Source organism: Carassius auratus, chromosome 4 (assembly GCF_003368295.1).
Source record: "Carassius auratus strain Wakin chromosome 4, ASM336829v1, whole genome shotgun sequence".
Classification (NCBI taxonomy): Eukaryota; Metazoa; Chordata; class Actinopteri; order Cypriniformes; family Cyprinidae; genus Carassius; species Carassius auratus.
Genome location: NC_039246.1, coordinates 11,239,463 through 11,266,289, shown reverse-complemented (window position 1 = coordinate 11,266,289; position 26,827 = coordinate 11,239,463). Strand labels below are relative to the sequence as shown.

Below are 26,827 nucleotides of genomic sequence, written 5' to 3'. Positions count from 1 at the left end.
GGTTAATATCATTAGGCAGCTTTTGTTATTAATAGGGAGTGAATTATTTAAGTTAATAATTGTAGAGTATTTGTATCTATTTGGGAGCACTGCAGTATAAGTAAGGAGGAATGAATGTGATGGGGCGGGATGATGACAAGCATGCAGCTCCAGGAACAATCACGGTGAGTAACTTTGGCTTAGACTCTCTGACTGAATAACACCTCTTTCTGTCATGACTCAAACTCTGAACTAACAATCAGCTTTCAATGAGTAAATTCCTGATGCTCACTGATAATATTTAGCCAAAAGAGCCTCAAAGCCTGCCTTGTAAAATCAAGAGTCTCTCTTAAAGAAGTTCAGACGTGCACCAAGATGTCAAGTGCGGCGTCTTTCAGTGTGTGGGACTATGTGGTCTTCGCCTTAATGCTGGTGATCTCAGCAGGCATCGGGGTTTACTACGCCTTCAGTGGACGAGGTCAGAGCAGCTCGGCAGACTTTCTGGTGGGTGGACGGAGTATGACGGCAGTGCCGGTGGCTCTGTCCCTGACAGCCAGCTTCATGTCAGCCATCACTGTTCTGGGGACCCCGGTGGAGGTGTATCAGTACGGAGCCATCTTCATCCTCATCTGCTTTGCTTATTTTCTGATGGTGGTTGTGAGCTCAGAGATTTTCCTGCCCATCTTCTACAGACTGGGAATAACCAGCACCTATGAGGTAAGATGACAGGAAAAAATTAAATAATGCATTTTTTTTTTTTTTTTTTGGTAAGTGAGTTTATTGAGGTAGTTAAAATGTTGCAATTATACATTAATTCTGTAACTTATGCAGTTTTTTTTTCTTTGTTTGCAGTATCTGGAGATGCGTTACAATAAGATAATTCGACTATTTGGGACAGGGCTGTTTATCATACAGACAGTGAGTGGTTGCTTGTTATTATCTCTCTTATTAAATCATATAGTGAATTCAGTGTACTATTTCGCATCTCTTCTCAGGTGTTATACACGGGTCTGGTAATTTATGCTCCGGCTTTGGCATTAAACCAAGGTAGGATTTTTTGCACTTCTGTAATTCTTACAAACAATTCTAGATTAATCTTATTCTTGAAGCAGTTCCTTCTTCTTTCACTTTTAAAAATAAAGGTTCCAAAAGGAGAATTTTACAGCAATGCCATTGAAGAATTTCTGTTTCCCCAAAGGACCTTTAGTGACCAGTTCTTAAAAATAACTATTTATTCTTAACATTTTAATAATCTAAAGAACCTTTTGTAAAATTGGAATGTTCCATGGATATTAAAGGCTCTTTATGGAACCATCAATGCCAGTAAAGAAGCTCTATTTTTAAGTCTGTGAGTGAAACGGCTTTATTGGTGAAGTGTATGGTGTAACAAGTATGCTTGATAGTGCACAGTGCTGTCTGGTCAAGTGAACTCTCTCCCTTCTCTCCTCATCTCAGTCACAGGTGTAGATCTCTGGGGTGCCGTCATGTCCACCGGAGTGGTTTGCACTCTCTACTGTACATTAGTAAGTTAGAAGGAGAGTAGTGTTATATTGGTGTCAATGGGTTTTATTTCAGGTTTTATTAATGTTTTTATTTTTTTATTTTCTATAGTAATTATTTTTATTTCCAATTGTAAGTATTTTTATGCATCAAGTTAAACTACACAATACAAATGTTTCCTTGGCAACTATCTGAAACAAAACAAAAATAATATATATATATATATATATATATATATATATATATATATTCAATAAATTTTATTGGATTTCAGTTGACATTTTTTTCAGGGACAATAATTAAAATTAAACAGAACACTCTTAAAAATAAATGTTTCAAAAGGGTGTTTTTACAGTGATGTCGTAGAAGAACTTTTCTGGTTCCCAAAATAATTATTTTGAAGAGCATTGAAAAAAAAAAGAACCTTTTTTGAAAGTTTCCACGGATGTTCAAGGTTCTTCGTGGAAACACTGAGACCAATAAAGAACCTTAATGTGTAGCAACACTTGTTAGAATTGGCATTGTATGTATATATATATTAAAATGTGCATCATAAAGAATTGTCCCTTTACCCTGGTAGGGCGGTCTGAAGGCAGTGGTGTGGACGGATGTATTCCAGGTGGGCATCATCTTTGCCGGGCTCTTGGCTGTCATCATCCAATCAGTGCTGCTGCAGGGCGGGATCTCCACTATCATCAGTGACTCCGCCCAGGGTGGGCGGCTCAACATATGGGAGTAAGTTATGACATGACTGACAGATACAGGAATGGATAATTAAAGGGATAGTCCAGAGAAAAATGTAAATTAATACTGTCATGATTTACTCATCCTCATGTCGTTCCAAACCTATATGAGTTTCTCTCTTCAGCGTAACACAAAAGAAGATAATGTTGGAAGAATGTTGGAAACTATACAGTTTCAGCTTCCAATGACTTCCATTTTATGATCAAAATATGTAATGGAAGTAAAAGGGAACCAAAACTGCTTGGTCACCAGCATTCTTCAAAATATCGTCCCTTGTGTTCAGCAGAAGAAAGGAACTCATACAAATTTAGAGCAACATGAGGTTGAGTAAATAACAGAGATTTTGCTTGGACTATCTCTTTAAACGTTTGTCTTTCTCATGCTGTGTCCGACCCTCTCAGCTTCGATCCAAACCCTCTGAGGAGACACACTTTCTGGAGCATCACAGTGGGAGGGACGTTCCTCTGGACCAGCGTCTATGGTATCAATCAAGCTCAGGTGCAAAGATACATATCATGCAAGTCCATGTTCCATGCCAAAATGTGAGCACTGCACAAATCATAAATCTCTAATTCACATTAAAAGGAATGCAATATCTGAACCACTTTTCTCTGTTTTTTTGTCTCTATCCAGGGCTTTATACATTAACTTGGTATGTCTTTGGGCTATATCGTTATGCTCTGTATTTTGTGGCTTGTGTCTATACTCCTTTTATAAGAACTGTGATCCATGGACAGCAAGAAAGGTGTCTGCTTTGGATCAGGTACCAACCACAACAATGCATCTCAAATGCAATAAAAATAACTGTGCATGTGCGTGTTAGAACATAACTCCCGATAACATTTAAATTACTTTTTTTGTTTTTATCAATTTGAAATATGATACATTAATGTTTGTCTATATTATATGCAATAAGCTTATGCCATACCTGGTGTTGGACATCCTGAGTGAATATCCTGGCGTGCCTGGACTGTTTGTGGCAGCAGCATATAGTGGCACATTAAGGTTTGTTCTCTGTTAAGACAACCAGTTCACCCAGATTCATCATTTACTTTCCCATAATGTCGTTCTAAACCCATATGACATCCTGTGGAACATAAAAGAAGATATTTAGAAGAATGTCCAATCAGCTCTTTGCCATACAATTAAAGCATGACTCAAAAAAGGACTATAACTCTATTATAATGTTCTGATAGTGTTGTGAGAGTTAAATGTAAAATCAGGAAACACTTTACAGTATAGTTTAATTTGTTAACATTAGTTAATAAAATATTTACTTATCTCAAAAGATCTTCAAAATAATGGTTATTTGAATATTATTCACACTAAGAAGAATCGTTATTTTAAGAATTTCACCAAAAGGTTCTTTTGAGGAACCTAAACATGGAGTAATATGTGAGTGAGTTAAAGACAAAATATTCATACCACATTTATCAAATGAGCATTTGTGAGCATGTATTATATCATGTTTACTGTCTACAGTACAGTTTCCTCCAGTGTAAATGCTTTGGCTGCAGTAACTATTGCAGATCTGATACGGCCATACCTCAGTCTGTCAGAAAAGCAGCTGTCCTGGGCTTCAAAGGGCATGAGTGAGTGAATATCTTCACTTAGAGCCCATTAATGAATAATTAATAATTCCACCTAATGAGCTAGATGATATTCCCCAATTACAGGTCTGTTTTATGGTGCCGTGTGCATCGGAATGGCTGGTGTTGCATCTTTAATGGGAGGGATGCTACAGGTGGGTTACTGATAAATTATGTGAAATTACAGGGCGAATGATGGAATAATCCTAATTTTTCTGTCTGTTTTATACTCAACAGGCTGCTATTAGTATCGTAGGAGTGGTTGGCGGACCTCTACTAGGCCTTTTTTCTCTTGGCATCCTGTTTCCTTGCGCTAATGCAAAGGTTTGCACAAATTTAATATGCAATAAAATTTTGCTTACATTTTGCTCACCACCAGGCCATCCAAGATGTAGAGGAGTTTGTTTCTTCATCAGAACAGATTTTGAGAAATGTATCATTGCATCACCTGCTCACCAACAGATCTTCTGCAGTGAATGGGTGCTGTCAGAATAAGAATCCAAACAACTGATAAAAACATCCCAATAATTCACATGACTCCAATCCATCAATTAACATCTTCCAACAAATCCAGCGTTGAGTTTTAAGTTAAACCATTGCTTCTGACCAAAATATTAGTTCATAATCCATAAAAATCCTTCATCCCTCCAGGGAAAAGTGGACAGGAATGTTGTGGATTATTATAATGTTTATGAACTGTTTGGACTCTCATTCTTACGGCACCCATTCACTGTTAAATTACATCTGAATCTGTTCTGATGAAGAACCAAACTTATCTGCATCTTGGGTGGCCTAAATCTGAGTAAGTTTTCAGCCACTTCAGGACAACTAAAAGTGTGGCTGTTTTAGGGAGGTTTAGCAGGGCTGATATCTGGTTTGGCGCTGTCACTGTGGGTGTGCATCGGGGCACAGATTTACCCTCCACTACCAGAGAACAGCAGACCGTTGTCTCTGGTGACACACGGCTGTAACTTCTCAGGTAGCACTAACTGGACTGCAAATACAGAGGAAAATCTAGAAAGGTGGGTTTGCAAGAATCAGTTGAATTGAAATCTATTGGCTGGTACATAAAACGATCCATTTCTCCACAGGCCTTTCCTGGCTGATAATTGGTACTCGCTCTCATACCTGTATTTTGGCCCATTGGGGACTGTGACAGTCATCACTGTGGGTCTCTTTGTCAGTATACTTTCAGGTATGCGACAATCTGATATGTGAAGCACTCTGCTGTCTTCGTTCAAAGCAACTGACGTTTTCTGAGTTTCTCTCCAAGGCGGCAGACAGATGAAAGTACAGTCTGGGCTTATGATATCAAAAGAAGATCTCACCTTCTACAAAGCCTACAATGTTCTCAAAGCAAAAGTGAGTATATTCTTTAATTCGAGCATATATACAAATATACATGTACAAATATACTCACACTTTTCCCATCACTTTGATAATTTTTTTTAATTATTTGCACTAAAAGGTTTCCGGTAGTGCAGGAAAGTTTGACCTGGAGCAGGAGCTGGACAAATCCTTTGGAAAAACCAACTTTGCTTTCTGTGATGTAGAGCATTCTTCACAAACACCTACTTAGAACATCATAAAACTGAAATGCCTTTAACTATACATGCATATGTACTTGTCATTACGAATAACTGTCTATTGTAAATTTAACAAGGATTTAGAAGTAGTAAAAATAAATGTTTATGTCCAAATATGTTATAGTACAACACATCAAATACAAACAATCAGAAATTTACAGAAAATAATGATTTAACCTTTTGACATATACACTGTACAGTCTGGCACGTGTGACAGATACATGGATCAATGCTCTGGTTCACAGTAGCGTTTCTTCATTGCTCTGTATTTCCTGAGGAAGTAAAGTGCCTCGAGTTCTTTGATCACAAGGTCTCCACGGTCAACCAGCTTTTTGATTTTCTCAGGATCGGTGATATCTTTGTTCTTCATGAAAGCTGTTTTCAGACGCTCCCTGAAGTATGAAGTGCCTTTTGGATAATCCCGCCCAAGATACAGAAGCTGTATAAAAAGAAATGCATTACCCAAGCAATGGATAGTCATCAGTAGGAATTTCTTCCTTCTGTATTTGCTTCTTTTGTGACTTGGCTGCCATGCAATGTTATGTCCAGTAAACATGAAAAGAACAGACGAAAATGAAGAAAAGGCTGCTTACATTTTTGTACAATCTTAAAACTTCACCTCTCAGTGGATTACTCATTTTAATGTCTCTCTTTTTATCCTGAGGCAGACAATAAACCTAAAACAAACAGAGAAAAAACAATAATACACCACAATGTATTGTCTATTATGTTTAATAGTATGCAACACACAAATAACACAAAAAATTGACTGAAATTCTACTCAAATATAATTCTCCTCTTATTGTATTGTCATACTTTATAGATTATTAAGGTGCTAAAAGCCGATTTAATGAGTGGATAAAATAATCTTCAGATCGGTAGTAAATTTTTCTTATATGAAATATGGTTTATGACAACGTTTGCTCAGCTACAAGATCATAACAGAGGCGCTTACCAGGACGTGCGGAGGAAATTCCATGGCATGGATGCTTTCCAAAATAAAAGTCATGAAACGCGACGGCTTTTTCAAAATAAAAGTCTCATTGTGGCATTGAACCAGTCAACTACGTTTTTTTAACTCGAGAAAACATTATATTTTTGAACAGTATTTTACAGTAAGAACTTGAGATAAAAGGCAACATTATTTCAAAACATATTTTTATTTAACAATATCCATACATTTCATAAAACATTCTCTGAAAAAATAGCATAATTTTTCCCAAAGTACTGTCCTATAAACCCCAATCAACATGAAAATATACTGATATACATTATTCAACACCTTTCTTCATACTTTCACCCAAAATTTAAATAGACTTTGGTCCTAATTTTGGAATATTCTCTGAATTAATTCATATAGTGTCCATTAAGTGCTGCAGTGTTCCCAACAGTTGAATTCCGGCTCTTCTTTCTGTACAGAAGCAAGTAGGCTGTAGGCCATTGTCTAAAAACAGCATGAAAAATTATAATTAAAATCTGGAAGATGTCTTTGAAGAAATGCAATGAGAATAAAGTAATTATTTTAAACATTCGCATTTTTGTTTTAATTTCCATTAAAGTGTCTAAGTTTAGAATTATTGATGCTTAACATACCCATACCGATGGGACTCTCCATATGTTTCCCGCACTTTTGCCCATGTGGACTGTGATATAAATAAAATAATTACATATCAATATTGGTTAAATTTCAGTCTTAGCTATTTAGTTAAATAGGTCTGTCACTATCTCTTACTTGTTGCACGCAGCTGTCATCAGCATAATACCACTTCTGATCTGAGTTGATGAAAGCGGTGTAGTGACCAAACATGGCAGTTCCTATGTGCACTACTACTGCATAGAGACTGTAACACTCATCAGCCTTAAGACCATCAGCCTAAAACAAGCATACAGCAAATTAAGCATATGACAATATTACTATGACTGCAGAGTTCTTTACTAAATATATGCTAAACGTACATTTTCTGATTGTGCAGCAGCAAAAATTTCAGTGCTGAATGTTTCAGGAAAGGTGACTTCGCTGAAGAGTTTCCTGGTGGAACCACCATTGTTTCTGAATCTTTTCAAGTGGACACACAGAATCTGAGGCAATGAGACAAGCTTCATTTCCTACATGACCAAAAAATAATAATATTAATTAAAATCAAAACAAATAACTTGCAATGCAGTGCACTATGTGCTGAAATCAGGGTAAATCTTTCTTTGATTTGCTGTATTACCAAATAAAAACGGACTGCAGAAATTCTATTATACTATTAGATAATAACAAATAAAGCACACACATGAGTGGATGGCTGCTTTTCATCACACCGGTCACAGTAAAACTTCTCGCTGTCCGGCAGCTTTTGTAGCTTGAAAAAAGAGTTGATGCAGCCTTCCTAAAGAACATAAGGAAAAATAATAAAGCATGATTGGTGCAAGATCTTCTACTTTACAATGTACATTACTGACGCACAAAGACTAAAAATGAATGTAGATTCAAGGATGTTGGTAACCAAACAGTTGTTGGTAGACATTGACATCCATGTATTTTTGTCAATTGCTACCACTGATTGATTACCAACATTCTTCAAAATATCTTCTTTTGTTTTTGTTTGTTTTTCTTTTGTTCTAACAGGTTTAGAACAACTTGAGGATGAGTAAATGATGATTTAAAATTCACTTTAAATTGTTTACCAGGGTGTTTTCTCTTTCCCAGATTGCCAAAGGAAGACTGAAAAGAGAGCTGGGCGCTCTGTGAATGAATTCACACTTTGAACACACCACCTGGGTCTCTACCTTTATCTCATAGAGACTGCGGATCTCCTGAGCCTGAAAGTAGTAATGGTAGGAGTAAATGGACAAAGAGTTTAACATAAACGATTATTCTGGTTTACACTGACTGTATGCTGAACAAAATCTGTATCTGTATCTATTTTTAAGGAGAACCCACCACAGCAGCATCAGGCATCTGCTTCTGACTGAGATTTAGGATGATGTGGAATATTTCATCTGCATCTTGTTGAGTGGACGCTACATCAGAATGACAGAATAACACCACTAAGCCACATTATTTCCGTAAGTATAAGATTTTAGGGTGATATGACGCATACGTTGGATGGCTTGACGGTAGAGGCAGTTGAGGAAGTTTTTGTGTGGAGCAGAATGTGATTTGTCCCTCATGGCTTCCAGGGCTTTCCTCAACTGCAGTGGGACGTTCCTCTCATCAATCCCATCTGATGGATGCCATCTTTGAAGGAAGAGTTTACCCAAAAATGTAAAAAATAGTTGAAAATTTACTCCCACCTTTTAGGCTATCCAAGATGTAGAGGAGTTTGTTTCTTCATTGGAACAGATTTGGAGAAATTCATAATTTGCTCAGTAATGGATCCTCTTCAGTGAATAGGTGTCATCAGAATGAGAGTCCAAACAGCTGATAAAACATCTCAATAATCCACATGACTTCAGTCCATCAATTAATATCTTGTGAAGTAAAAAAAACAGTTGAATCCTCAATCCATAATATTGCTTTCTCAAGTGAAAAAAATAAGTAATCTCATCAGAATCAGCCGTTAAAAATATGCACAGATCAAGAAAGAAAAAACAGTTCTAAACAAATATGTCAATGGATTTTGATGTTAGAGGACAACAGGAGATGGACTTTTTATTTATTTTTTTAACCAGAGGAAGCATTGTTATAGATTATAGACTCATAATGCTTTAATGATAGATTTGTTTCTCACAAGCACATCATTTCACTTCACAAGACGGAAGTCGTGTGGATAATGGGATGTTTTTGTCAGCTGTCTGGTTTCTCATTCTGACAGGACCCATTCGCTGCAGAGGATCCATTGGTGAGCAAGTGATGTAATGCTACGTTTTTCCAAATCTGTTCTGAGGAAGAATTGTTTTTTTCTGGATGTCAAAATTAAGCATGGCTAGTTTCAAGTACGCTGCTTATTCAAAAGACAGAAGTGCTTTACATGTTCAGTATGTCCAGGAGTTCCGTGGTGGCAGAAAAGGACTGAAGCAAAGCATTAACGCAGCAGGACAGACTGTAGTTGAAAAGGCCCCTCACTTCTGAAACATTAGATCATTATTAGTTCCAGCACTTAAAAATGTTCAAAAGACTGAAATGACAGTAGTTACATTAAGAGTTTTGTCTCATTAAACATATGTGATAGACCTACCATAATTCAATGATCTTCCATAATTCAATGATGAAGAGCGGTGGAGTGATCGAGGATCCATTTTACTGTAATTCTTCCCCATACACAGACATACAGTATACGACTGCAAACGCTTCTCAGTGTTGAATGGAAACTTATTTTGTCAGCTGACGAAGTATTTACCCTCTTCAAGACACTCCAGCTCGCGTTACTCGTAGCATAACAATGAGTTTCATACAGACATAAACAGAAACAGCTGATTTAACTTTCACTTTCAATTTACGCTTCAGTTTCTGTCACAGACACGAAACTCACACCCGGTTCAGAATAAACGACTAACATTTTTTAAACAACTTTCAATGGTATTGTTATTATATTTTTTAAAAACAAGATGGAATCATTATTTTTAAATCGATAGAAATATCAGGACACAATACACATTTACTCTACAGGCCTATATATATATATATAGCTTTTTTTTTTACCATGATGCATATGCGACCATGGTTTATGTTAATATTTTTTATAATATATTTGTATATTTTGAGTAAAAAAAAAATATTAGCGTTTTTTACAGTTGTGTATGTATTCATTCATATTTTTATGTATTTGTTTTAGTTATTTTAGTTCACCTTAAAATTAGAAATGTTGCCTTGGAAACTAGCAGACATGAAACAATTTTTTTTTTTTTTTTTTACATTCATTTTTAAATCACAATTTTTTTAAATGGATTTAATTTTAGTCAATAATATCCCAGATAAAAACCTCTGCCTGTATATTCTTAATAAAAGTGCATTTTAAAAGTACATATTAATAAAACTTAATACTAGTCTTAACCATGAATATTCAATGTGATGTACATTAAATAGTTGTTATATATATATATATATATATATATATATAAAAATTTACATACCGTATCTGGAGCAGATCCACATGAACTCATAGATTCAAAGACAAATTTACACATTTATTATATAATAAAATAATATTTGATCTGCATTTAATACTTATCTCCACGATACAATCCATTTTAAACGGGCTATCAGTAGTTAGATATAATTCAGTGTTTTTTTGTTGTTTTTTTTTTTTTACCTATAATGCAAGTAAATACACCAATAAGAGATGCCCATGACAATCACAGGATGCATTAAGTATTACAAATCAGTGGCAGCAACATTGTTTCACAGTTAGTTCCAGGATAACTCCATTAAAACTCTAAATCCGGCTGTTGGTTCTGTAATAAGGTCCAAACATGGTGTTCCATGTCTGCTGAAGGAGTCCATGCAGGCGGAGCAGCCATGGGAAAGCTGAGGGAAGGGCTGAAGGTGGAGAAATTGCAGAAAATAATTATCATTAATTAAAGTAACTGTTGTAGATGAAATGCATAAGAATTGCAAGCGGATCTCTTACCCGGGTCTATACGGACAAGAAGCAAATACAACAACATTAAAGCCAGAAAAACTCTGCGCAGAGAGATGCATCTGATTCTCACACTGGCTACTGAAAGACCTCGATATAACAACCTCATTATGGAAGTCAGCCGCTGAGTCAGTTTATCTGTAAATCACAAATTGCATCAATTATCAATTCTACAATAAAATGATCTCCTCATCAACCAAATTACATTGCAATTTTTGACTTTAAGCACATTAATAAAAGAAAGTCACCTTGTTTTGAAGCACAAGTTGTTGTCGTCAAAGCTACAGATTCAAGATTTGTAGAGGATGATGTTGCATTTTTCTCATTCTGAATGTCTACCAAACTCCGAGCTGCTTGCCTCTGTTCATCAGTGAAGGCGACCCGACCCACATCAGTCTCCAGCATCTCCAGAGCTTCAGTCGTGTGACCCATCGGCACCAGTATGTGGAGGAAATACAGCTCAGCCACAGAGGTGAACCCTGACTGACTCATGTTACCAGAGCAGTGCAGCCAATCATAGACCGCATCCTTCATCACGGCCCGCTCATCCACTTTCACAAAGAGAAGAATACTGTGAAACAGTTAATATAGCATTAGGAGTGATGTAGAGTATTCACCCATAGTCAAGCGCAGTTTAACCCTATAAGGAGCATTGTATGCTGGGGAATATATGCTGTGGCTTGCGTTTCAGAAAATCAATGCTTTTTGTAATCTTGACAAAACGCAGATCGTTGGAAAGGTCTGGCAGTCAAGGTTCCATATTTGGTTACGGTTTTGTAACAAAAGTGATACTGTGATAGAAAACTGCATAAAAAAAAAATCAATTTGGGTGTTTGGGTGTAACACAATGGTTATTTTTAGCACCCAAACAAAAATCACAAGAACCATATTTTTGTTATATCAACTTCAAATTTAGAACATAAGTCTGCTTTGATTTTATAGCAATTTTAGAGTGCAACATATTTTATAAAATATTTATTTTATATAAAATATAGAAGTAATATACCAGATTATCTTTACTGTAAACTTAAACTTTTTTTAAAAAAATGCTTTCACTTCAGCAATAATCTTAAATTAAAAAAAAAAGTTTTTAAGAAGAAACTAACCTAGTTATTCCAAAGCATTTAGGAATTACAACTATTTTGTTAGAAGCATTGATGAACAAGTATTCTGTTTTCAGTGAATGTATATCCCAAAAGGTGTGACGTATCTTGGGGATACAAACATTATGATCAAATATGAGAGTAAAGTTTTGAAGAAAAAATAAAAATCATGATATTGTACTATTTGAGTTCCGATAAAATAGCAATAAATTAATTTTCTGATGTCCCTTTACAATTTTGCACTTTTTAGGGTTAATGTAATTTGAGAGATGAATGCAGATTCTTCTGACCACATTTGGATAATCTTGGCAGGAATTTTCTCTGTTTCTCCATACTGCTGCAAAACCCAGTGCAGAACTCCACGCCACTGATTGAGCTCAGCCAATGCCTGAATCCCCACTATAGTCAATGCTGCTTTCAGTTCTACATACTTGAAGCTGGAAGGAAAGATTTAGAATAATATTTGAAATAACTATAATGCAAAATATAATTTGATTAAAACACGTAATATATAAAAACTCACCTGCTGTCCTCCTGCTCTACAAAAGCGGCCAAACTCTCAAGCCCTTTCTCGCACGTATCCAGAGCAGCCTGAAAGTCTTTCTTTACCATCAAATATTCAAGGGCAGTGTCCACCGGAGCGGTCACCGGACACGCGGGTGAGCTGGTGGGCCGAACCGAGCCCGAGCCGCGAGCGCCCGCCAGAGATAGCGACGAACTGCTCCTCATACCGGACTGCTGACCGTTTAGTGCATTACAGGCTTAATAGCGAAATAAGAAATGATTGAGAATAATACAACGTGAATTCTCAATGTCATTAATTAATTTAGGACACTAACGTCACACGTGAAACATAGCCATTCTGTAAACAAAACCAGCACTTCCGCAATGGACGACGAAGAAAATACCCGACAAGATAAAAGTCCGGAGAAGTAAATATGTATATAAATCTTAAAAACAAATAATAATAGTAAATACACAAGTACTTGTGTGTCTGTGTGTGTGTATATATATATATATATATATATATATATATATATAAACTATGGTATTAAGTAGAGACAAAAATATTTTAAATATAAATTATTATATTTCTGAGTTAATATTGATATATAATTTTATATATTAAATATTTTGATACTGTATGCCCCTTTCATATTTTTCATATACATACTTTCTCATAAATATTTTATACTCCTTTTATATTTTTCATATACATACTCACATACATACCTTTGGTTAAAAATAAACAAATAATAAAAGGCATTTGACAGATGTGTATTTGACATTTAAGTACATAATTCATTAACGTACAACAGAGTACAAAGGTGCTTCCATCAAGTAAGGCTGGGGACAAAAAAATTACATTTTTAATTCTTCTCTCCTGAAGTGTTCATATATTACATTTTCTAAACTGTACAATTTCCCAAATCTTAACAAATGCATATAGAATAGAAAACTACAACATGGATCAAATTATTGATGTTTCTGTTAATTTAAGGTTTTTAAGCCCAATCACTGGCAACTCCAGCTTCTGCTGGAAGAAGCTGACCTCTGTCAATCAACAATTTCATCAGTCCTTTCCTCCGTCTCCATGTTACCTTCAGCCCATAGTCTTTCTCAGGTGTGTCCACAACCAGGATGCTTGAGTTCTCAGTTCGCGGAGGAGTTTTTGCTTGATCTTGGGGGAAGAGGAGATGTTGAACATTGGATGGAGACGTGCTGGAGCAATGTGGCATTTCAGTCTCTATATTCAGGGGTTTGGGAACCAAGCTTGTGTTTGGTGTGTGAACTGAATCCCCAGGCATTCCATTTTTGTGCAATTGCACATTCTTTGAAACTTCTGAATGCCTGGAGGTGGATATAACATGTGTAGCCATCCTCCTCTCCACCCCTTTTCGAGGAAAGCAAGTTCTTCTTGGAGTTTCTCGAGGGCCCTTACAATGACTGTCCGAAGAAGCAAGCCTATCATTCTTTGTCCGTGAACTTCTAATGTTTTCACACTGGTGTTGTGAACCTGCTAGGGTTGCCTCAAAGGACAAGGGAATGTATTTGCAGGCCTTTGCTCTTCTAGTATGACAGAAACCCAAAACTGGGGCCTTGTTTGAGATCCTCGTAGCCATCTGGTTATTTCTCCTCCCTCGACCATCTCGACTAAGCGTTGTGGTTTTAAGCGAATTAAACTGTGGAGACACCTACAAACAGAAAACAGAAAACAGAAAAAATGTTTAAGTTTCAGTATTCGCTCATAAAATGAAAGTAAAGGTTGTAAAGCAAGCACATACCCAAGAGGTACATGGTGCACCACTTCGCTGTTGTTTCTCTGATATAAATGACTTGGGATGAATGGCACTCCGTAGTTGTGGTCCATACTCGTGCTTTGGTCCATTGATGGGTGCCTCCACGAACAACAGCTGAGATTTGTTTGGGTTCAGTAGTCTCTTCTTATGAGAATTGCGGGGCATTAGAAGACATGATATGCTGCAAAGGGGGAAAACAAGATGACATGAGGCAGAGAATCATTACTACTGCTGATATGTCAGTGTCATGCAAGCATACACTTTCAATTCTTTAAGACAGATACACACTACCAACATATTTAGAGGCATTAAAACCATTAATTCTACAAGATTTCATCTTATTCGAATTTTATCGTATGTTTGTTACTGAGACATGGTAGCCGTGCTATGAGCTATGAAGAAAGTGCGCTTGTTTATAAAAAAACATTTTATGCAATGAAAACTTAACTGATACTCACGGATTGCTTTGTATTTCTTCTCAATCGCATTGTATTTTTATTTATATTTTTTGGACCATGTACACACTAATTAACCGTCTGACTGAGGTTTGTGTGAAAGCTCATCCCCCCATTTACACACAATTCAGTTCCTCCCGGAGAAATATAAACTGATTAGATAGCATAGCAATGGAATACCACAAGAGGCGGGGCTTGGTGGCCCGGATGTTGTTCTGATTGGTCAGCTAGGATCAGTTCAAATATCAAATTATTATTTTATATTATTTATTGTGTTTTTAAAGTTCCAATATTATTATTTTTCATTAGCGTTAGTATTCATGCGTAACATTTTAACCAGACCAGTGATCGCGCTACTTACTGCACCTAAAACAACACTCTCCGCTCGATGGCTCCGCCCATGTTTAGCCACCATTGGGCTAGGCGTGATCACGTCATAGCGCTACACCGCTCTGCGCCAAAATTCAAATCTCATCAAATGCGCACAGGAGTCTAAGGAACCGAGTTTTTCATTCATCCCCATTAAAGTACATTTTATCACTCAACACTGCCAGATTAACGCCAATAAAGCACCGTCTGCACGGCTGACATGATATGAAGGTTTGATCCGCTTCCTATTATTTAATTTGGGTTGTATTTTTAATAAATTAGCCGTGTACTGTAGGTTATTTGGATAAGTTAGAAGAATCACTAGGCCGCATGTCAGATAAAGGAAGATCGTTTAAACATAAATAATTTACTGTTTTAATTATATTAAATATGAAGATGACAGCAAGCTCTAATGTTTAAAACGACGATGAACGCTTTAAGATAATTGTAAAAATAAAAGCACTTTTATTTTTTACATTAATATTTGACAAACCTGCTATTCACGAAATCTTTTGCTTCTGAACGATCTGTCAAACAAAACTAATAACAATAATAGTAACGATGGGTCAGATTGAAAGTAATCAGTTTGTAACGGTATTTTATATTCTAGAACTAAAATCGTCATTCAAGAGTCGTTAGACAAAAAGTTCGTTTATCAGCAGACCTTCTTATCGGTATATTTGGCCAAGATCTGCAAATATATATTATATTTTTTACGTATTTAATATATATTTTACGTGCACGCATTTCTTTTGACACTTAATCTGCTTTTGAATCAAGATTATGTTGTTTTATTGTTTGTATGAATGATTTCGCGAAGCGTCTAACGTTAGTTTCTTGTAATTGAATAGTTCATATGTGTACTGTATTTAAGATAAAAAAAACTTTTAAGTTAGATGTAATTATGACCTATTGTGTGTTTTATATGCAGACAGTCATCAGCCAGATATTTTTGCTGTGAGCAAACAATGAGAGAGAGTCCAAGGAGACCCATTATCCTGAAGAGGAGGAAGCTGCCATTTCAGAAGAGTGGATCTGATGCAGGGTGTGATGAGGCAGATGGGCCGCGCTGCAAGACCACCCCGACCCCGTCCATCTCCCGCTGCTTTCCCGATGGCATCCGCATGATGGACCACCCCACCATGCCGGACACTCAGGTGGTGGTGATCCCGAAAGCAGCCGATCTGCAGAGCATCATCAGTGCCCTGACGGCCAAAGGAAAAGAGTGTGGCCCTCAGGGCCGAAACAAGTTCATCCTGCTCAGTGGCAGCCCCAGTTTGGAGGAGAGCAAAACCCTTGGGTGTCTATCTACAGAACCCAAGGGCGATCTCCAGAAAGGTGAGGGATGAGGCTAAGTCTGAGCTTGTTGATGTTTTGAAAAATGTGTTTTCTGAAATGTTCTTTTGCTGTGATATCAGTGAAAAAGGAGACAGAGTGCTTCCCACTTGATGACAGTCTGACCAACATCCATTGGCTGGGAAAAATGAGCTCTGATGGGCTCGGATCTGAGTCAAACCAAAAATGCACCAGCACAGACAATCCAAGTGACTGTCATCAGGTACACAACGTGAAAGTCGGCATGAAATTAAATTCACCTTCACTATTTTCTAAATGCACATTATAGATCAGAGATGTCTAAAAGTTGTTGTTTTTTATTTGGTTTGGAAAATAGAAAAAAAAAACATGTTTATCTTTCATTCTAATTTATGATTTAGCATTTTTTGTTTAATTGTTGTAAATAAAAAAACTTGATGAACTTGAATAAATAATAGTAAAAAATGTCATATACATATATATGATTAAAATTGGTTGACAAATTGGTTAATAAATAATTTTTATTTTTTGTACATTTCTTCTATATTTTGCTCTTTCTTTTTATTTTCATTGTTAAAAATAGTTTATTTTCTTATAAGCAGCCCAAAGCTCCAGAAAAGGAAAAGGACCCTTTGTCAGAGAGACCCCCATATTCCTACATGGCTATGATCCAGTTTGCTATCAACAGCAAGAAGAACCGACAAATGACCCTGAAGGAAATTTACACCTGGATCGAGGACCATTTTCCGTATTTCAGAAATGTTGCCAAACCCGGATGGAAGGTAGTGTGTAAAACTAGTATAGTTTCAGTTTACCCAAACCTCTCTTGTACGATTTCTGAGTGCTGATTAAATTCTTTTGCTAGAATTCCATACGTCATAATCTCTCACTGCATGACATGTTTGTCCGGGAGACATCCCTCGATGGAAAGATCTCCTATTGGACGATTCGACCAGAAGCAAACCGCTGTCTTACTTTGGACCAAGTATACAAGGTGTGTATCACTTACTGTGCTATAGTGTTCATATGTGATTTTGTGCTTCAAATGTGGTCATCTTTCATTTCCTGGCTCGTCCCACAGCCTTTGGTTGGCCCAGTGACCCCCACTTGCCCTCAGATCCCACAAGTTGGTTTCATTCAAGTAAGACCCCTTTTCCTCCTATTTCATCCTCTCATCGTCAGATCGTCAGGGCGTAAGACAGCAGCCAGCCTCTCTACTTCTCCAGGAATCACTTATTTTATTTCAGGGACAGTCAGACAGAAGGAAGAATGTTCAGCTTGAGATCTTCACTTATTCTGTTCTTTTAATCATCTGAGAGTCATCAAAAAGGCAGACAGTATTGAGACTGCAGCTAGATTGAATGCCACACTTTATGTGAAAGTAAAGGAAGTGTCTTTTTATTTATTTTTTTGTGGTCTGTAGCAACAGAAGAGAGGTCCTCCGGAGCTAAAGAAAGCCATACCTGCCATGGGCGGCACAGGTGAGTGTTGTCTGGATGAGAGGGATGAATGTCTCTGCATGTGTGAAGAGTTTGTTTCCTGACAGTCGTTTTATCTCGTTATTGCTCGTCCTCAGAGAGGAAGATGAAGCCGCTTCTGCCTCGGACTGACTCGTACCTGGTTCCCATTCAGCTTCCTCTGGGTGGGTCGCTCTTCCTGCCCTCCTCCAGTCCTGCGGCTCTCGCCACTCCTCCACACGCTCCGAGCTCCTCCACTCCCCGCTCCAGCGGTGCGAGCAAGAGGGTCCGGATTGCCCCTAAGGTAAACCCTAAATGTTTATATGAAAGAATCTCACAAAAAATGCCCTAGGTCATATTTCATCAAAAGAAAAAAAAAAGTTATATTATAGAAAAATTACACCTATTTTTTTTTTTCTCAGTGGTGATACTGTAATATATATATATATATATATATATATATATATATATATATATATATATATATATATATATATATATATATATATGCAGGTTTTTTTTGAGTAATTGTAAATGCAGTACAGCAAACATGACCATTATGTGTTAATACTTTGCTATGGATGAGATTTATTTATTATTTATTCATTTATAAAATGATTTTTTCCATAATTATTTAGTTGCATGTTATTCACCCATTCATTTCACATGGGGAATTACTACTGAAAATCTTGCTAAAATCAGACTGTGATGGTCATTCATTTACCTCTACTGACTTCCAGCTGGCTTTGGGCTTGTAAACCTTTTTAGAGCAGTCAATAAGGGTTTGGATTGCCCCTAATATAAAGCCTGTTTATTTTAGTCCACTTTAGTGCAGACAACAAATCAATTATGGTTGTTTTTTAAATTTTTAATTTGACAATTCATATCTTGGAAGAAGTGTGTAGAAATTAATTAGAGTAAGCTCTGGTTTAATGCTTGTGTGTGTTGTGAAAGGTCTCACAGAGCGACGTGAGCTCGGTGGTGGTGTGTGCGTCCAGCTTTCAGGACATAAAGGAGGAGCCTGTGAGCATGTCTGTGACTCCTGAGGCTCCGGAAGCTCTGCCCTGCAAAACCAGACTGCAAGAAAACAGCAGCTCCCGCCGCAAACAGCGTCTAGTCCTGCCAGCCACCGAGGAACCCGTCCTGCTCTACCCCGACAGCACTCTCTTTGACTCGGGCGTGGTCTCCGATGTCTCCACCTTCCAAGACACTCACGATCTAGAGCCCCAGCTCTCCTGTAAACCCAACCCTGACAGCCCAAACAGAGAATACACTTTTAAAACGCCCATCAAGAGCAGCCACCCTTCCTCATCCACACCCAGTAAGCTTCCCACAGTTCTGGAGCCCTGGAGGATCACTCCAGTCAGGAAGGGAGGCGTGCTGGATTTCAGCCCAATCCGTACGCCCAGCGGGCCACAGCTCACCCCGCAACGGCACGGACACACGCCTTTCAGCTTCAACATCACACCTTTCAAAGAGTTGCCGCTCTTCAGCTCCCCTCGAGAGCTGCTCACCTGCTCCAGACCTTCTCCAAGACGCTCCACTCCGACCTGCTCCAGAGAGCTGCTGCAAGAGGGTGCCGCCAACCGTTCTCTCACCGAAGGCTTTGTCCTGGATACCATGAATGACAGCCTGAGTAAAATCCTAGTGGATATCAGCTTCCCCAACCTGGAGGATGATGACCTCGGCATGGCAAACATCAGCTGGTCCCAATTTATCCCGGAGCTGAAGTGAATCCCAATTCTTTTATCCGAGCTGCTTACATTTCCTTCACTGCCTTTGATTCATATTTACTTGCAATTGATCTCTTAAGAATTTTCTTAATTTCTAATGCTATTTCACTGCGTTTTACTGTACATGTTTGTGTTTTGTATGTGTAGGCCTTTATTTGCGAACAAAACTGTTAGTGACGAATGTACTTCGATAAGATTAATTTGCACAAGTTGTAATATATAAATATGAGTGTGTGTGTGTGTGTGTGTGTGTGTGTGTGTGTGTGAGAGAGAGAGAGAGAGAGAGAGAGAGAGAGAGAGTGTATTATACGTGAACATACAGGTTTACCAGATTAATTAAATTACACTACCCAATTTTACAGCATTTCTTTGTTTTGGATTGATTTTGAACACCTTTGATTAGCCAGATAGACTGACAGTAAACATATTTTAAAGAGAATTTGGGGACAAAATAAACGGCCATTCGAATTAAAGGGATAGTTAACCCAAAAATGAGAATTCTGTCATTTACTCACCCCTCCACTTGTTCCAAACCTGAGTTTCTTCTGTTGAACACAAAAGAATGTGTTTTGAAGAATGTTGGTGGCCAAACAGTTGACGTAGCCATTGTAATATTTGGTTACCAACATTGTTTAGAATTTATTTTATCCTCAACAGAAGAAAGAAACTCACACAGGTTTGGAATGACTGGAGGGTGACTAAATAATTACAGAATTCTCATTTTTGGGTGGACTGTCCCTTTAATGGTGGTCTGTTAATTGCAGATGGTCATGTAAGTGTTGCACTGTACTAGAATTTGCCACTATTCATCTGGAGAGAATGGAGCCATTTATAACATCCATAATGTGTTATCATGGTTACAAGCATGTCAGAATAGTGACTCGTCTTTGCTGCTGCTTTTTTGCATTCATTTGTTTTTGCTATTAGGAACGATTTTAGACTCTTCTGAATGTTGGATATGATCAAGATGAGACTTCAAAGAGATTTGTGATGAATTACAAAGCTTTTTATGTTCATTTGCATATAAAGAGTAATTAGTGAGCAAGCACAGAGTTCCTAAATGCTTAGTAGACTACCATCAAAATGTAGCTGTTAATTCATGATACATTCATATTATTGCATTCTTCCAATGTAAAAACAGCAAAATGTCAAAAATATACAAAAACTAAATGATTGACAGATGTTACACAAACATTAAAAATTAAGTACTATTTACTAATAATTGTACATTGATGCACAGACATTTAAGAAGCTGTCAAGTGCCTTGATACTTGGATTCTGTAAGAATTTAAGGTCATGTAATAAAAATCAACTACATTTCTTAACTATTTTCACAAATATTTTGGTGATACAAACAAATGTCCCAATCAGACCCGTTGCCATTGGAATGAAAAAAAAGAAAAAGGATGTACTATTTTTGAAGACTGTATTAAAATATAAAAGTTATCTGCTTTTTTACTGATGTAGCAGTCTTTAACCAGAAACACCCATGTCATTTCCAACAAAGCATACAATTTGGTTTCTCTTCCTTTTGTATGTTCTTTTTGAGAATAAAGGGATGTTTTGTACAAACATATTTGTGAATTATTACAAAATGGTCCTTAAAAGGATAGGTCATCAAATGAAGCCATCATATCTCTTCCCATGAAGACTTGCATTAAAATGCTTCATTTTAGGCCATTTTTGGGTCGTCAAAGTTTTTGTTATATTAATGTTCAGAAACATCTCAGATCTCATGAAAAGTATATTTGTTTATGTTTTGAATATTAACCAAAGTCTAATGGATTTGGAATGACATGAAATCATTCTTAAGTGAACTATCCCTTTAACCCAACAGTATGACTTCCCAGGACATAGTACTGTCTTTGATTTGAATATAAAATAGATTAAAATATAAGTGATGCCTGCAATAATGGATAGGGTGCAAGGATTTGCTGATGCTATGTTGGTTAGGTCTAATAGTAATAGCAAACACCACTCAAATTAATTTTGATGCCCTTTGCAACACTCAGGTCTGTAGTTTGGTGAAGCTCCATCAGTACGTCTGAACTTCCTGCTGAGCCACTTCCAGGAATATCTGCAGATGTAGGCTTAAATAATCTGCACAAGAGGAAGTAGAGGTCAATCATTGGATCTTTTCTGAACCTTTGTAGTAGAGCCATATTTATCTATTGGAATGAAATCCAGGCTTTGAGGAATAGAAATGCAGTATGATCAGATTTTTTTTTAAAGCTGAAATCTTTCCATAAAAAGGCTTTAAGTAGACAAAAACTAAAAGTGAGTCCCATTGTAAAGATCCCTCACAGCCTTGTTTCATCTGAAATCTATAGCAATGGATGTTTAGCTTTTACTTTTACAGAAATTAAGCATGGTTTTAGTATAGCAAATGTGTGGTTTACCATTTGTATCACAAAAGTTTTACTATATAAATGTCATGGTTAAACTATGATTAGTCTAGCAAACGCATGCTATTTTGTGGTTACCATGCTTTAACTTTAGTAACCATGTTCTTTTTGTTATTGTTTTTTGCAGTAAAGCCATGGTTAATTTTCTTTAGGTTAATAAATGCATTTTGTGTTAATGTTACTCACTGAAGGTTTTTATCCAGCGTTTGGGTCTTGACTGTCAGGTAATACACAGGTACTCCTGATAATGTGAGGGCACAGCTGCCGCCTGTATTCCAGGGGTCCGAATACAAGGACAGGCCCACGATGAAGAAACACACTGTGGTAAAGATCACCGCAACTGCTAGAGGGACCTGAACACAGTCAATGCAATGTTTAATTAATACCGTGGCAAATTCCTATTAATAAATCGGTAATGAGACATTTAAATGGACCTTGAATGGTCTGGGATGATCTGGAAATCTGTAGCGGTGGATGATCATTCCTAAGGTGGCCAAGGCAATGAAGAGCCAACGGGAGAAGGATGCAAAGTTGATCAGTTGAAAGATCTCTCCTCTCACCATTATGATGATCACCAGAGGATACTACAAACATCAGGAGAAACGTAAACAGGTATTAAGGAACCAGGAGAAAAGGATGAATGGATGTGATTGTACCAAACATAAAACAGCTGGCAGTGGTGTCTGTCTGCGGATATGGATCATGGAGAAGATAGCCGGTAAGTGACCCTCTCTGGCTCCCACAAACAACATCCTGCAGAAAGAGTCATAAAATCTTAAAGGAATAGTAGTCCCAAAATTTTACTTTTGCTGAAAAATTACCCTCAGGGCATCCAAGATGTAGATGAGTTGCTGTGTGTTTGTTACAAACAAATCCATAATTAAGGTGTTTTAACTTTAAATCGTTGCTTCAGGTTGATAGTCCATAATTCATAAGAATGCTTCCTACAGTGGAAAAGTAGATCCTAAAATCCACCCACTCATTTGTTTAGAACTGTTTTGGACTGTTTTTTGCTTGTAAACAGGTTTAACAAGTGCATATTTCTCTTCTGTAGACTTTTTTTACATTTCATTTTTGTTTATTTTTTTTACTAGAGAATGCAATGGATAGAAGACTCAATTTTACCCAATGGTTTAAAATGAAAACTGACTTAATTATTATTTTGTTTACAAACACACAGCTTTTCACTTAAATTTTAACTGATTGACTGGAGTCCTGTTGATTATTCGTTTGAGCAGCCATTTGGACTCTCAATCTGACGGCACCCATTCACTGTAGAGGATCCATTGATGCGCAAGTCATGTAATGATACATTTCTCAAAACAAACTCATTTACAACTTGGATGGCCTTAGTGAGTAAATTTTTTGCAAATGTTCATTTCTGAGTGTACTATTCTTTTAACTTTTAACCGGTCAAAGTCAAAGACTACTACAAAGATAATACCTTTAGATCCAAGTCATCTTTTGCCTTTGTGTTTCTAAGATCCTTACCTGGGTACACTAAAAAATCCTCCATTAAGTGATCCAAGGCAGGAAAGAGCGACTAATACTGGTATTGCTGGAGCTACACCCTGCAGAGCCCGACTTGCAAATGTCTGCAGTATTAAGGAGAGCACAGTCTTGACATTTACTCTCCAAACTAAAGCCTGTAATATCATCTCCAAAGACCTCTACTAACCACTGCCACGGCATCGGACATCAGTAACTCATTTGCGGTCATCATGGTATAGTAAGCCACATTGACCAGCATGTAAAACATGGTAACAGTCACCGTAGAGAAAATGATGGCCAATGGGATGGTTCTAATAGGAATATATAAGAACTTTTATATAAAAAAAAAAAAAAACACACATGCTGTCAAGTAAACTATTTGGCAATGTAAGAACTTCTGAATACCTGTTTGGATTAATAACCTCTTCAGTTATGAAATTCAAATAAAACCTGTAAAGCAAAAAGAAACACTTTTACAGTATATTGGATATCCCTTCATTGAGTTTTTTTTTTCTTTTTTTTTATGTTTGACTCTGCTGCTAATACCCACCATCCACCATATGCATAAAGACCTGAATAAAAGGCCAGAGGCAGTTTGGTCAGAGATAAAGAATCTGTATCAAAGTCATTCTGGAAATTCTCGGTTTTCCCTGAAATAGATAAAAATTGAAATATCAAGTCTGTTTGCTCCCTCTCGTCTAAAAAAAAAATAATGTACAAGAATAAAACCTTTGAAAAGTTTAAGAGATTTAAAATGATACTTTTTGCATTCAGTTCTGTTTGAAAAGACTTTAAACTGAAGCTTTACGAATTGTTACACAAGACTTGATCTAGATTGGTCTCTAAAAAAAAAAAACGTAGCCTCTTTTCAATTTCTAACACAGGTTTATGGAAGTAAAATGAATATATGTTTTGTTTGAAAAATTCCAGAGTAATCCTAAAGGAACACTGTATTGCAGAAGATAAAACAGCAGGTGTCTCTCACCATTGACCAGAGCCATGATGCCATCTTGATGAAAGTCAGCAAGACCTGTAAACGTGCTGCCATCGACACACTCCAGCAGTTCACTGCCACCACAAATACTAGGCAGAACAGATCATAGTTTTACAACATCATATGTAGGTTTTTTGACAAATTTAGATTACTAAACTAAAGTAATCAATAAAGTAATGTCACTCACTGACTCCCAGCATGCTGACGAGTTTGACCAGAACTGTTGGAGCGGCACACGGCATGAATAATGGCTCCACCACATACTGACCAAAAGCCAGAGACACGTATGTGGCCACTGCAGGTCTGAAGTGACATTTTGATTGGACTCACTCCGGTTCTGTAAACACAGCAAAATACAAACACTGCATGCACACACACCTGATGAAAATGAACTCAATCCAGAGTCGCAGGAAGGCAGGCAGGGGCCCCAGGGTCTCCAGAAGGTAAGTGTAATCACCGCCTGATTTCCTAAAGCTCGTGCCCAGCTCAGCATAGCATAATGCTCCTGCGAAGAACATGCTATATGTCAAAAAATGGATTAAACTTGGATTGTTAACCAAGAGTTGACGGTACCCATTGACTTATATATATATACTATTATACACAATGGAATGGTTACTGTTAACTGATTGGTTACTATATAATTCTTTAAAATAATTTATTTTGTGTTCAGCATAAAACAGAAACTCATAGAGGTTTGTAAAAACTTGAGGTTGACAGACTTTTCATTTTTGGGTGATTAATAATGGACAGGTGAGCATAATCAGTAACTAAGGCATGTTAAAGGCTAAACTAAAAGAGCAAGATGCAAGAACAAAAATACATAACCCTGACAGATACTTTTTCCAGGATTCCTTGATAAATAAAAAGAACAGCATTTATTTATTTTGTATATAAATATCTGTCACTTTTGATCAATTTTATGTATCCTTGCTAAACAAAAGTATTTATTTTTCTTGTAAATCTTGTTTAGCCCAAACATTTGGATAGCAGTGTGAAATATTAAGCAGCAAAAAAAAAAATGTCAACACTGATGTTAATAAAAAAGATCAGAATGATTTCTGCAGGACACTGACACTGAAGACTGGAGTAATGTGGCTGAACATTCAGCTTTGAAACAAATGAATAAATTAAATTTTACAAGTATAATAAAACATTAAAAAGTTATTGTAAGCACTGAAGATGTTCCTCACCGAAAGTGGAGAGGACGCCACACAGAGCCCAGACCAGCAGGGACAATCCCACACTGCCTGAATTCATCAACACTCCTTTGGGGGCAATGAAGATGCCGCTGCCCACCACAGCGCCGATGATGAAGGAAATAGACGGCACCAGGCCTATACTCCTCCTGAGATGAACTGCATCGTCTTTCACTGTCTTTTGTGTTCCTTCATCTGACACTTTATCAGTGGCCAACTCTCTTTTTAAAACCCTCATCTCTCAGTGGCTGATTAGCTCTTAAAGAAAATATGCACATAATTTTCCCCAAAAAAAAAATAAAAAATTATACTACACAAATAAGAAGACATATGAAACACTTTCAAAGCAGTAGGAGTGATGTTCATCACATACTTAAGATTCTAAAAGAGAGTTTTCATATCAGTGCCATTTTTTCAGTGAACTGTTCATAAAAGACCCACTTTTTTCTTATACTCTTTCCACTATAGAATAACCATTTGGGATTTTTCAAAGAACCTTTCAGTTCTTAAAATAACCAGTTTTTCAATATAAAGACCAATTCTTCATGGATTCAAAAGAATTCAAATTTCTTCATGGAAACTAAGATGCCAATAAAGAAATATTATTTACTCATAGAAACATTATTAAATCACATTTGGTAAATATAATAAATATTTAAAAAACACTCTTACTCACCAGTGTACAAGTAGTAAATAGTGCGACCAGTAAACTTTTCTCTTTTCTTCTTTAAGCAGCTAGTTTTGCAGCTCTTTTGAGATGGTCCTCAGCAGAGCACAAGATCCAGGGGGTGTGGATGGATCCAGATTTAACTCCTCCCACCTTTCATATACCTAAACCTACATGTCTCCATCCCCTGATCCCCAAATATACCCATCTTCACCCCTAAAGCCACTCATCTTCATCCCTAAACCTACCAATCTCCACCAATAAACCCAGTCATCTTCATGCCTAAACCCACTCATCTCCACCCATAAACCTACCCATCTCCACCCCTAAACTTACCAATCTCCACCCCCTAGATATGGATACAACAATGTCCCC

The 26,827-nt window shown here is 37.0% G+C and overlaps 6 protein-coding genes and 1 pseudogene across 13 annotated transcripts; 2 read left to right on the top strand and 5 right to left on the bottom strand.

Moving 5' to 3' along the window:
* The first annotated feature begins 329 nt into the window (after positions 1 to 329).
* LOC113058420 (sodium-coupled monocarboxylate transporter 1-like) lies at positions 330 to 5,423 on the top strand. The gene is made up of 15 exons (XM_026226317.1): positions 330 to 696; positions 832 to 897; positions 975 to 1,026; positions 1,435 to 1,502; positions 2,060 to 2,214; positions 2,625 to 2,765; positions 2,857 to 2,986; positions 3,140 to 3,228; positions 3,706 to 3,815; positions 3,900 to 3,967; positions 4,050 to 4,136; positions 4,662 to 4,834; positions 4,904 to 5,007; positions 5,086 to 5,174; positions 5,281 to 5,423. Exons 1-15 carry the CDS (start codon positions 355 to 357, stop codon positions 5,389 to 5,391), a joined length of 1,785 nt encoding a protein of 594 aa, XP_026082102.1. The 5' UTR covers positions 330 to 354; the 3' UTR covers positions 5,392 to 5,423.
* LOC113058448 (LYR motif-containing protein 5A-like) lies at positions 5,243 to 6,421 on the bottom strand. Of its 2 annotated transcripts, none has more exons than XM_026226369.1 (3): positions 6,354 to 6,421; positions 5,992 to 6,075; positions 5,243 to 5,837 (listed from the first exon to the last, which is right to left on the bottom strand). In XM_026226369.1, the coding sequence occupies exons 1-3, from the start codon at positions 6,405 to 6,407 to the stop codon at positions 5,625 to 5,627; spliced, it is 351 nt and encodes a 116-aa protein (XP_026082154.1). In that variant the 5' UTR covers positions 6,408 to 6,421; the 3' UTR covers positions 5,243 to 5,624. The 2 variants fall into 2 exon arrangements, with proteins under 2 accessions (XP_026082154.1, XP_026082163.1); XM_026226378.1 differs by lacking the exon at positions 6,354 to 6,421 and adding an exon at positions 6,215 to 6,345.
* Positions 6,422 to 6,542: 121 nt separating this feature from the next.
* LOC113058428 (ubl carboxyl-terminal hydrolase 18-like) lies at positions 6,543 to 9,947 on the bottom strand. Of its 3 annotated transcripts, none has more exons than XM_026226344.1 (10): positions 9,565 to 9,947; positions 9,358 to 9,454; positions 8,488 to 8,624; positions 8,328 to 8,407; positions 8,072 to 8,206; positions 7,678 to 7,773; positions 7,355 to 7,504; positions 7,131 to 7,271; positions 6,998 to 7,041; positions 6,543 to 6,842 (listed from the first exon to the last, which is right to left on the bottom strand). In XM_026226344.1, exons 1-10 carry the CDS (start codon positions 9,644 to 9,646, stop codon positions 6,746 to 6,748), a joined length of 1,059 nt encoding a protein of 352 aa, XP_026082129.1. In that variant the 5' UTR covers positions 9,647 to 9,947; the 3' UTR covers positions 6,543 to 6,745. The 3 variants fall into 3 exon arrangements, with proteins under 3 accessions (XP_026082129.1, XP_026082120.1, XP_026082111.1); XM_026226335.1 differs by having other exon boundaries at positions 6,992 to 7,041; positions 9,358 to 9,451; positions 9,565 to 9,946; XM_026226326.1 differs by having other exon boundaries at positions 6,992 to 7,041; positions 9,565 to 9,941.
* Positions 9,948 to 10,492: 545 nt separating this feature from the next.
* Positions 10,493 to 12,968, bottom strand: LOC113058416 (peroxisome assembly protein 26). Its single transcript, XM_026226303.1, has 5 exons — positions 12,592 to 12,968; positions 12,359 to 12,505; positions 11,214 to 11,536; positions 10,957 to 11,103; positions 10,493 to 10,865 (listed from the first exon to the last, which is right to left on the bottom strand). Exons 1-5 carry the CDS (start codon positions 12,795 to 12,797, stop codon positions 10,762 to 10,764), a joined length of 927 nt encoding a protein of 308 aa, XP_026082088.1. The 5' UTR covers positions 12,798 to 12,968; the 3' UTR covers positions 10,493 to 10,761.
* Positions 12,969 to 13,330: 362 nt separating this feature from the next.
* On the bottom strand, positions 13,331 to 15,756 carry LOC113058400 (RAD9, HUS1, RAD1-interacting nuclear orphan protein 1-like). 2 transcript variants are annotated; one of them, XM_026226278.1, is made up of 3 exons: positions 15,686 to 15,756; positions 14,354 to 14,549; positions 13,331 to 14,263 (listed from the first exon to the last, which is right to left on the bottom strand). In XM_026226278.1, the coding sequence occupies exons 2-3, from the start codon at positions 14,531 to 14,533 to the stop codon at positions 13,574 to 13,576; spliced, it is 870 nt and encodes a 289-aa protein (XP_026082063.1). In that variant the 5' UTR covers positions 14,534 to 14,549; positions 15,686 to 15,756; the 3' UTR covers positions 13,331 to 13,573. The 2 variants fall into 2 exon arrangements, with proteins under 2 accessions (XP_026082063.1, XP_026082054.1); XM_026226269.1 differs by lacking the exon at positions 15,686 to 15,756 and adding an exon at positions 14,827 to 15,001.
* Positions 15,266 to 20,694, top strand: LOC113058383 (forkhead box protein M1-like). 4 transcript variants are annotated; one of them, XM_026226252.1, is made up of 9 exons: positions 15,266 to 15,423; positions 16,124 to 16,530; positions 16,611 to 16,750; positions 17,109 to 17,288; positions 17,372 to 17,500; positions 17,588 to 17,647; positions 17,930 to 17,987; positions 18,083 to 18,267; positions 18,918 to 20,694. In XM_026226252.1, the coding sequence occupies exons 2-9, from the start codon at positions 16,161 to 16,163 to the stop codon at positions 19,695 to 19,697; spliced, it is 1,902 nt and encodes a 633-aa protein (XP_026082037.1). In that variant the 5' UTR covers positions 15,266 to 15,423; positions 16,124 to 16,160; the 3' UTR covers positions 19,698 to 20,694. The 4 variants fall into 4 exon arrangements, with proteins under 4 accessions (XP_026082037.1, XP_026082018.1, XP_026082042.1 ...); XM_026226233.1 differs by having other exon boundaries at positions 17,106 to 17,288; XM_026226243.1 differs by lacking the exon at positions 15,266 to 15,423 and adding an exon at positions 15,807 to 15,866 and having other exon boundaries at positions 17,106 to 17,288.
* A 601-nt stretch (positions 20,695 to 21,295) lies between these two features.
* Positions 21,296 to 26,195, bottom strand: LOC113058410 (cystine/glutamate transporter-like; annotated as a pseudogene).
* Positions 26,196 to 26,827: the final 632 nt, after the last annotated feature.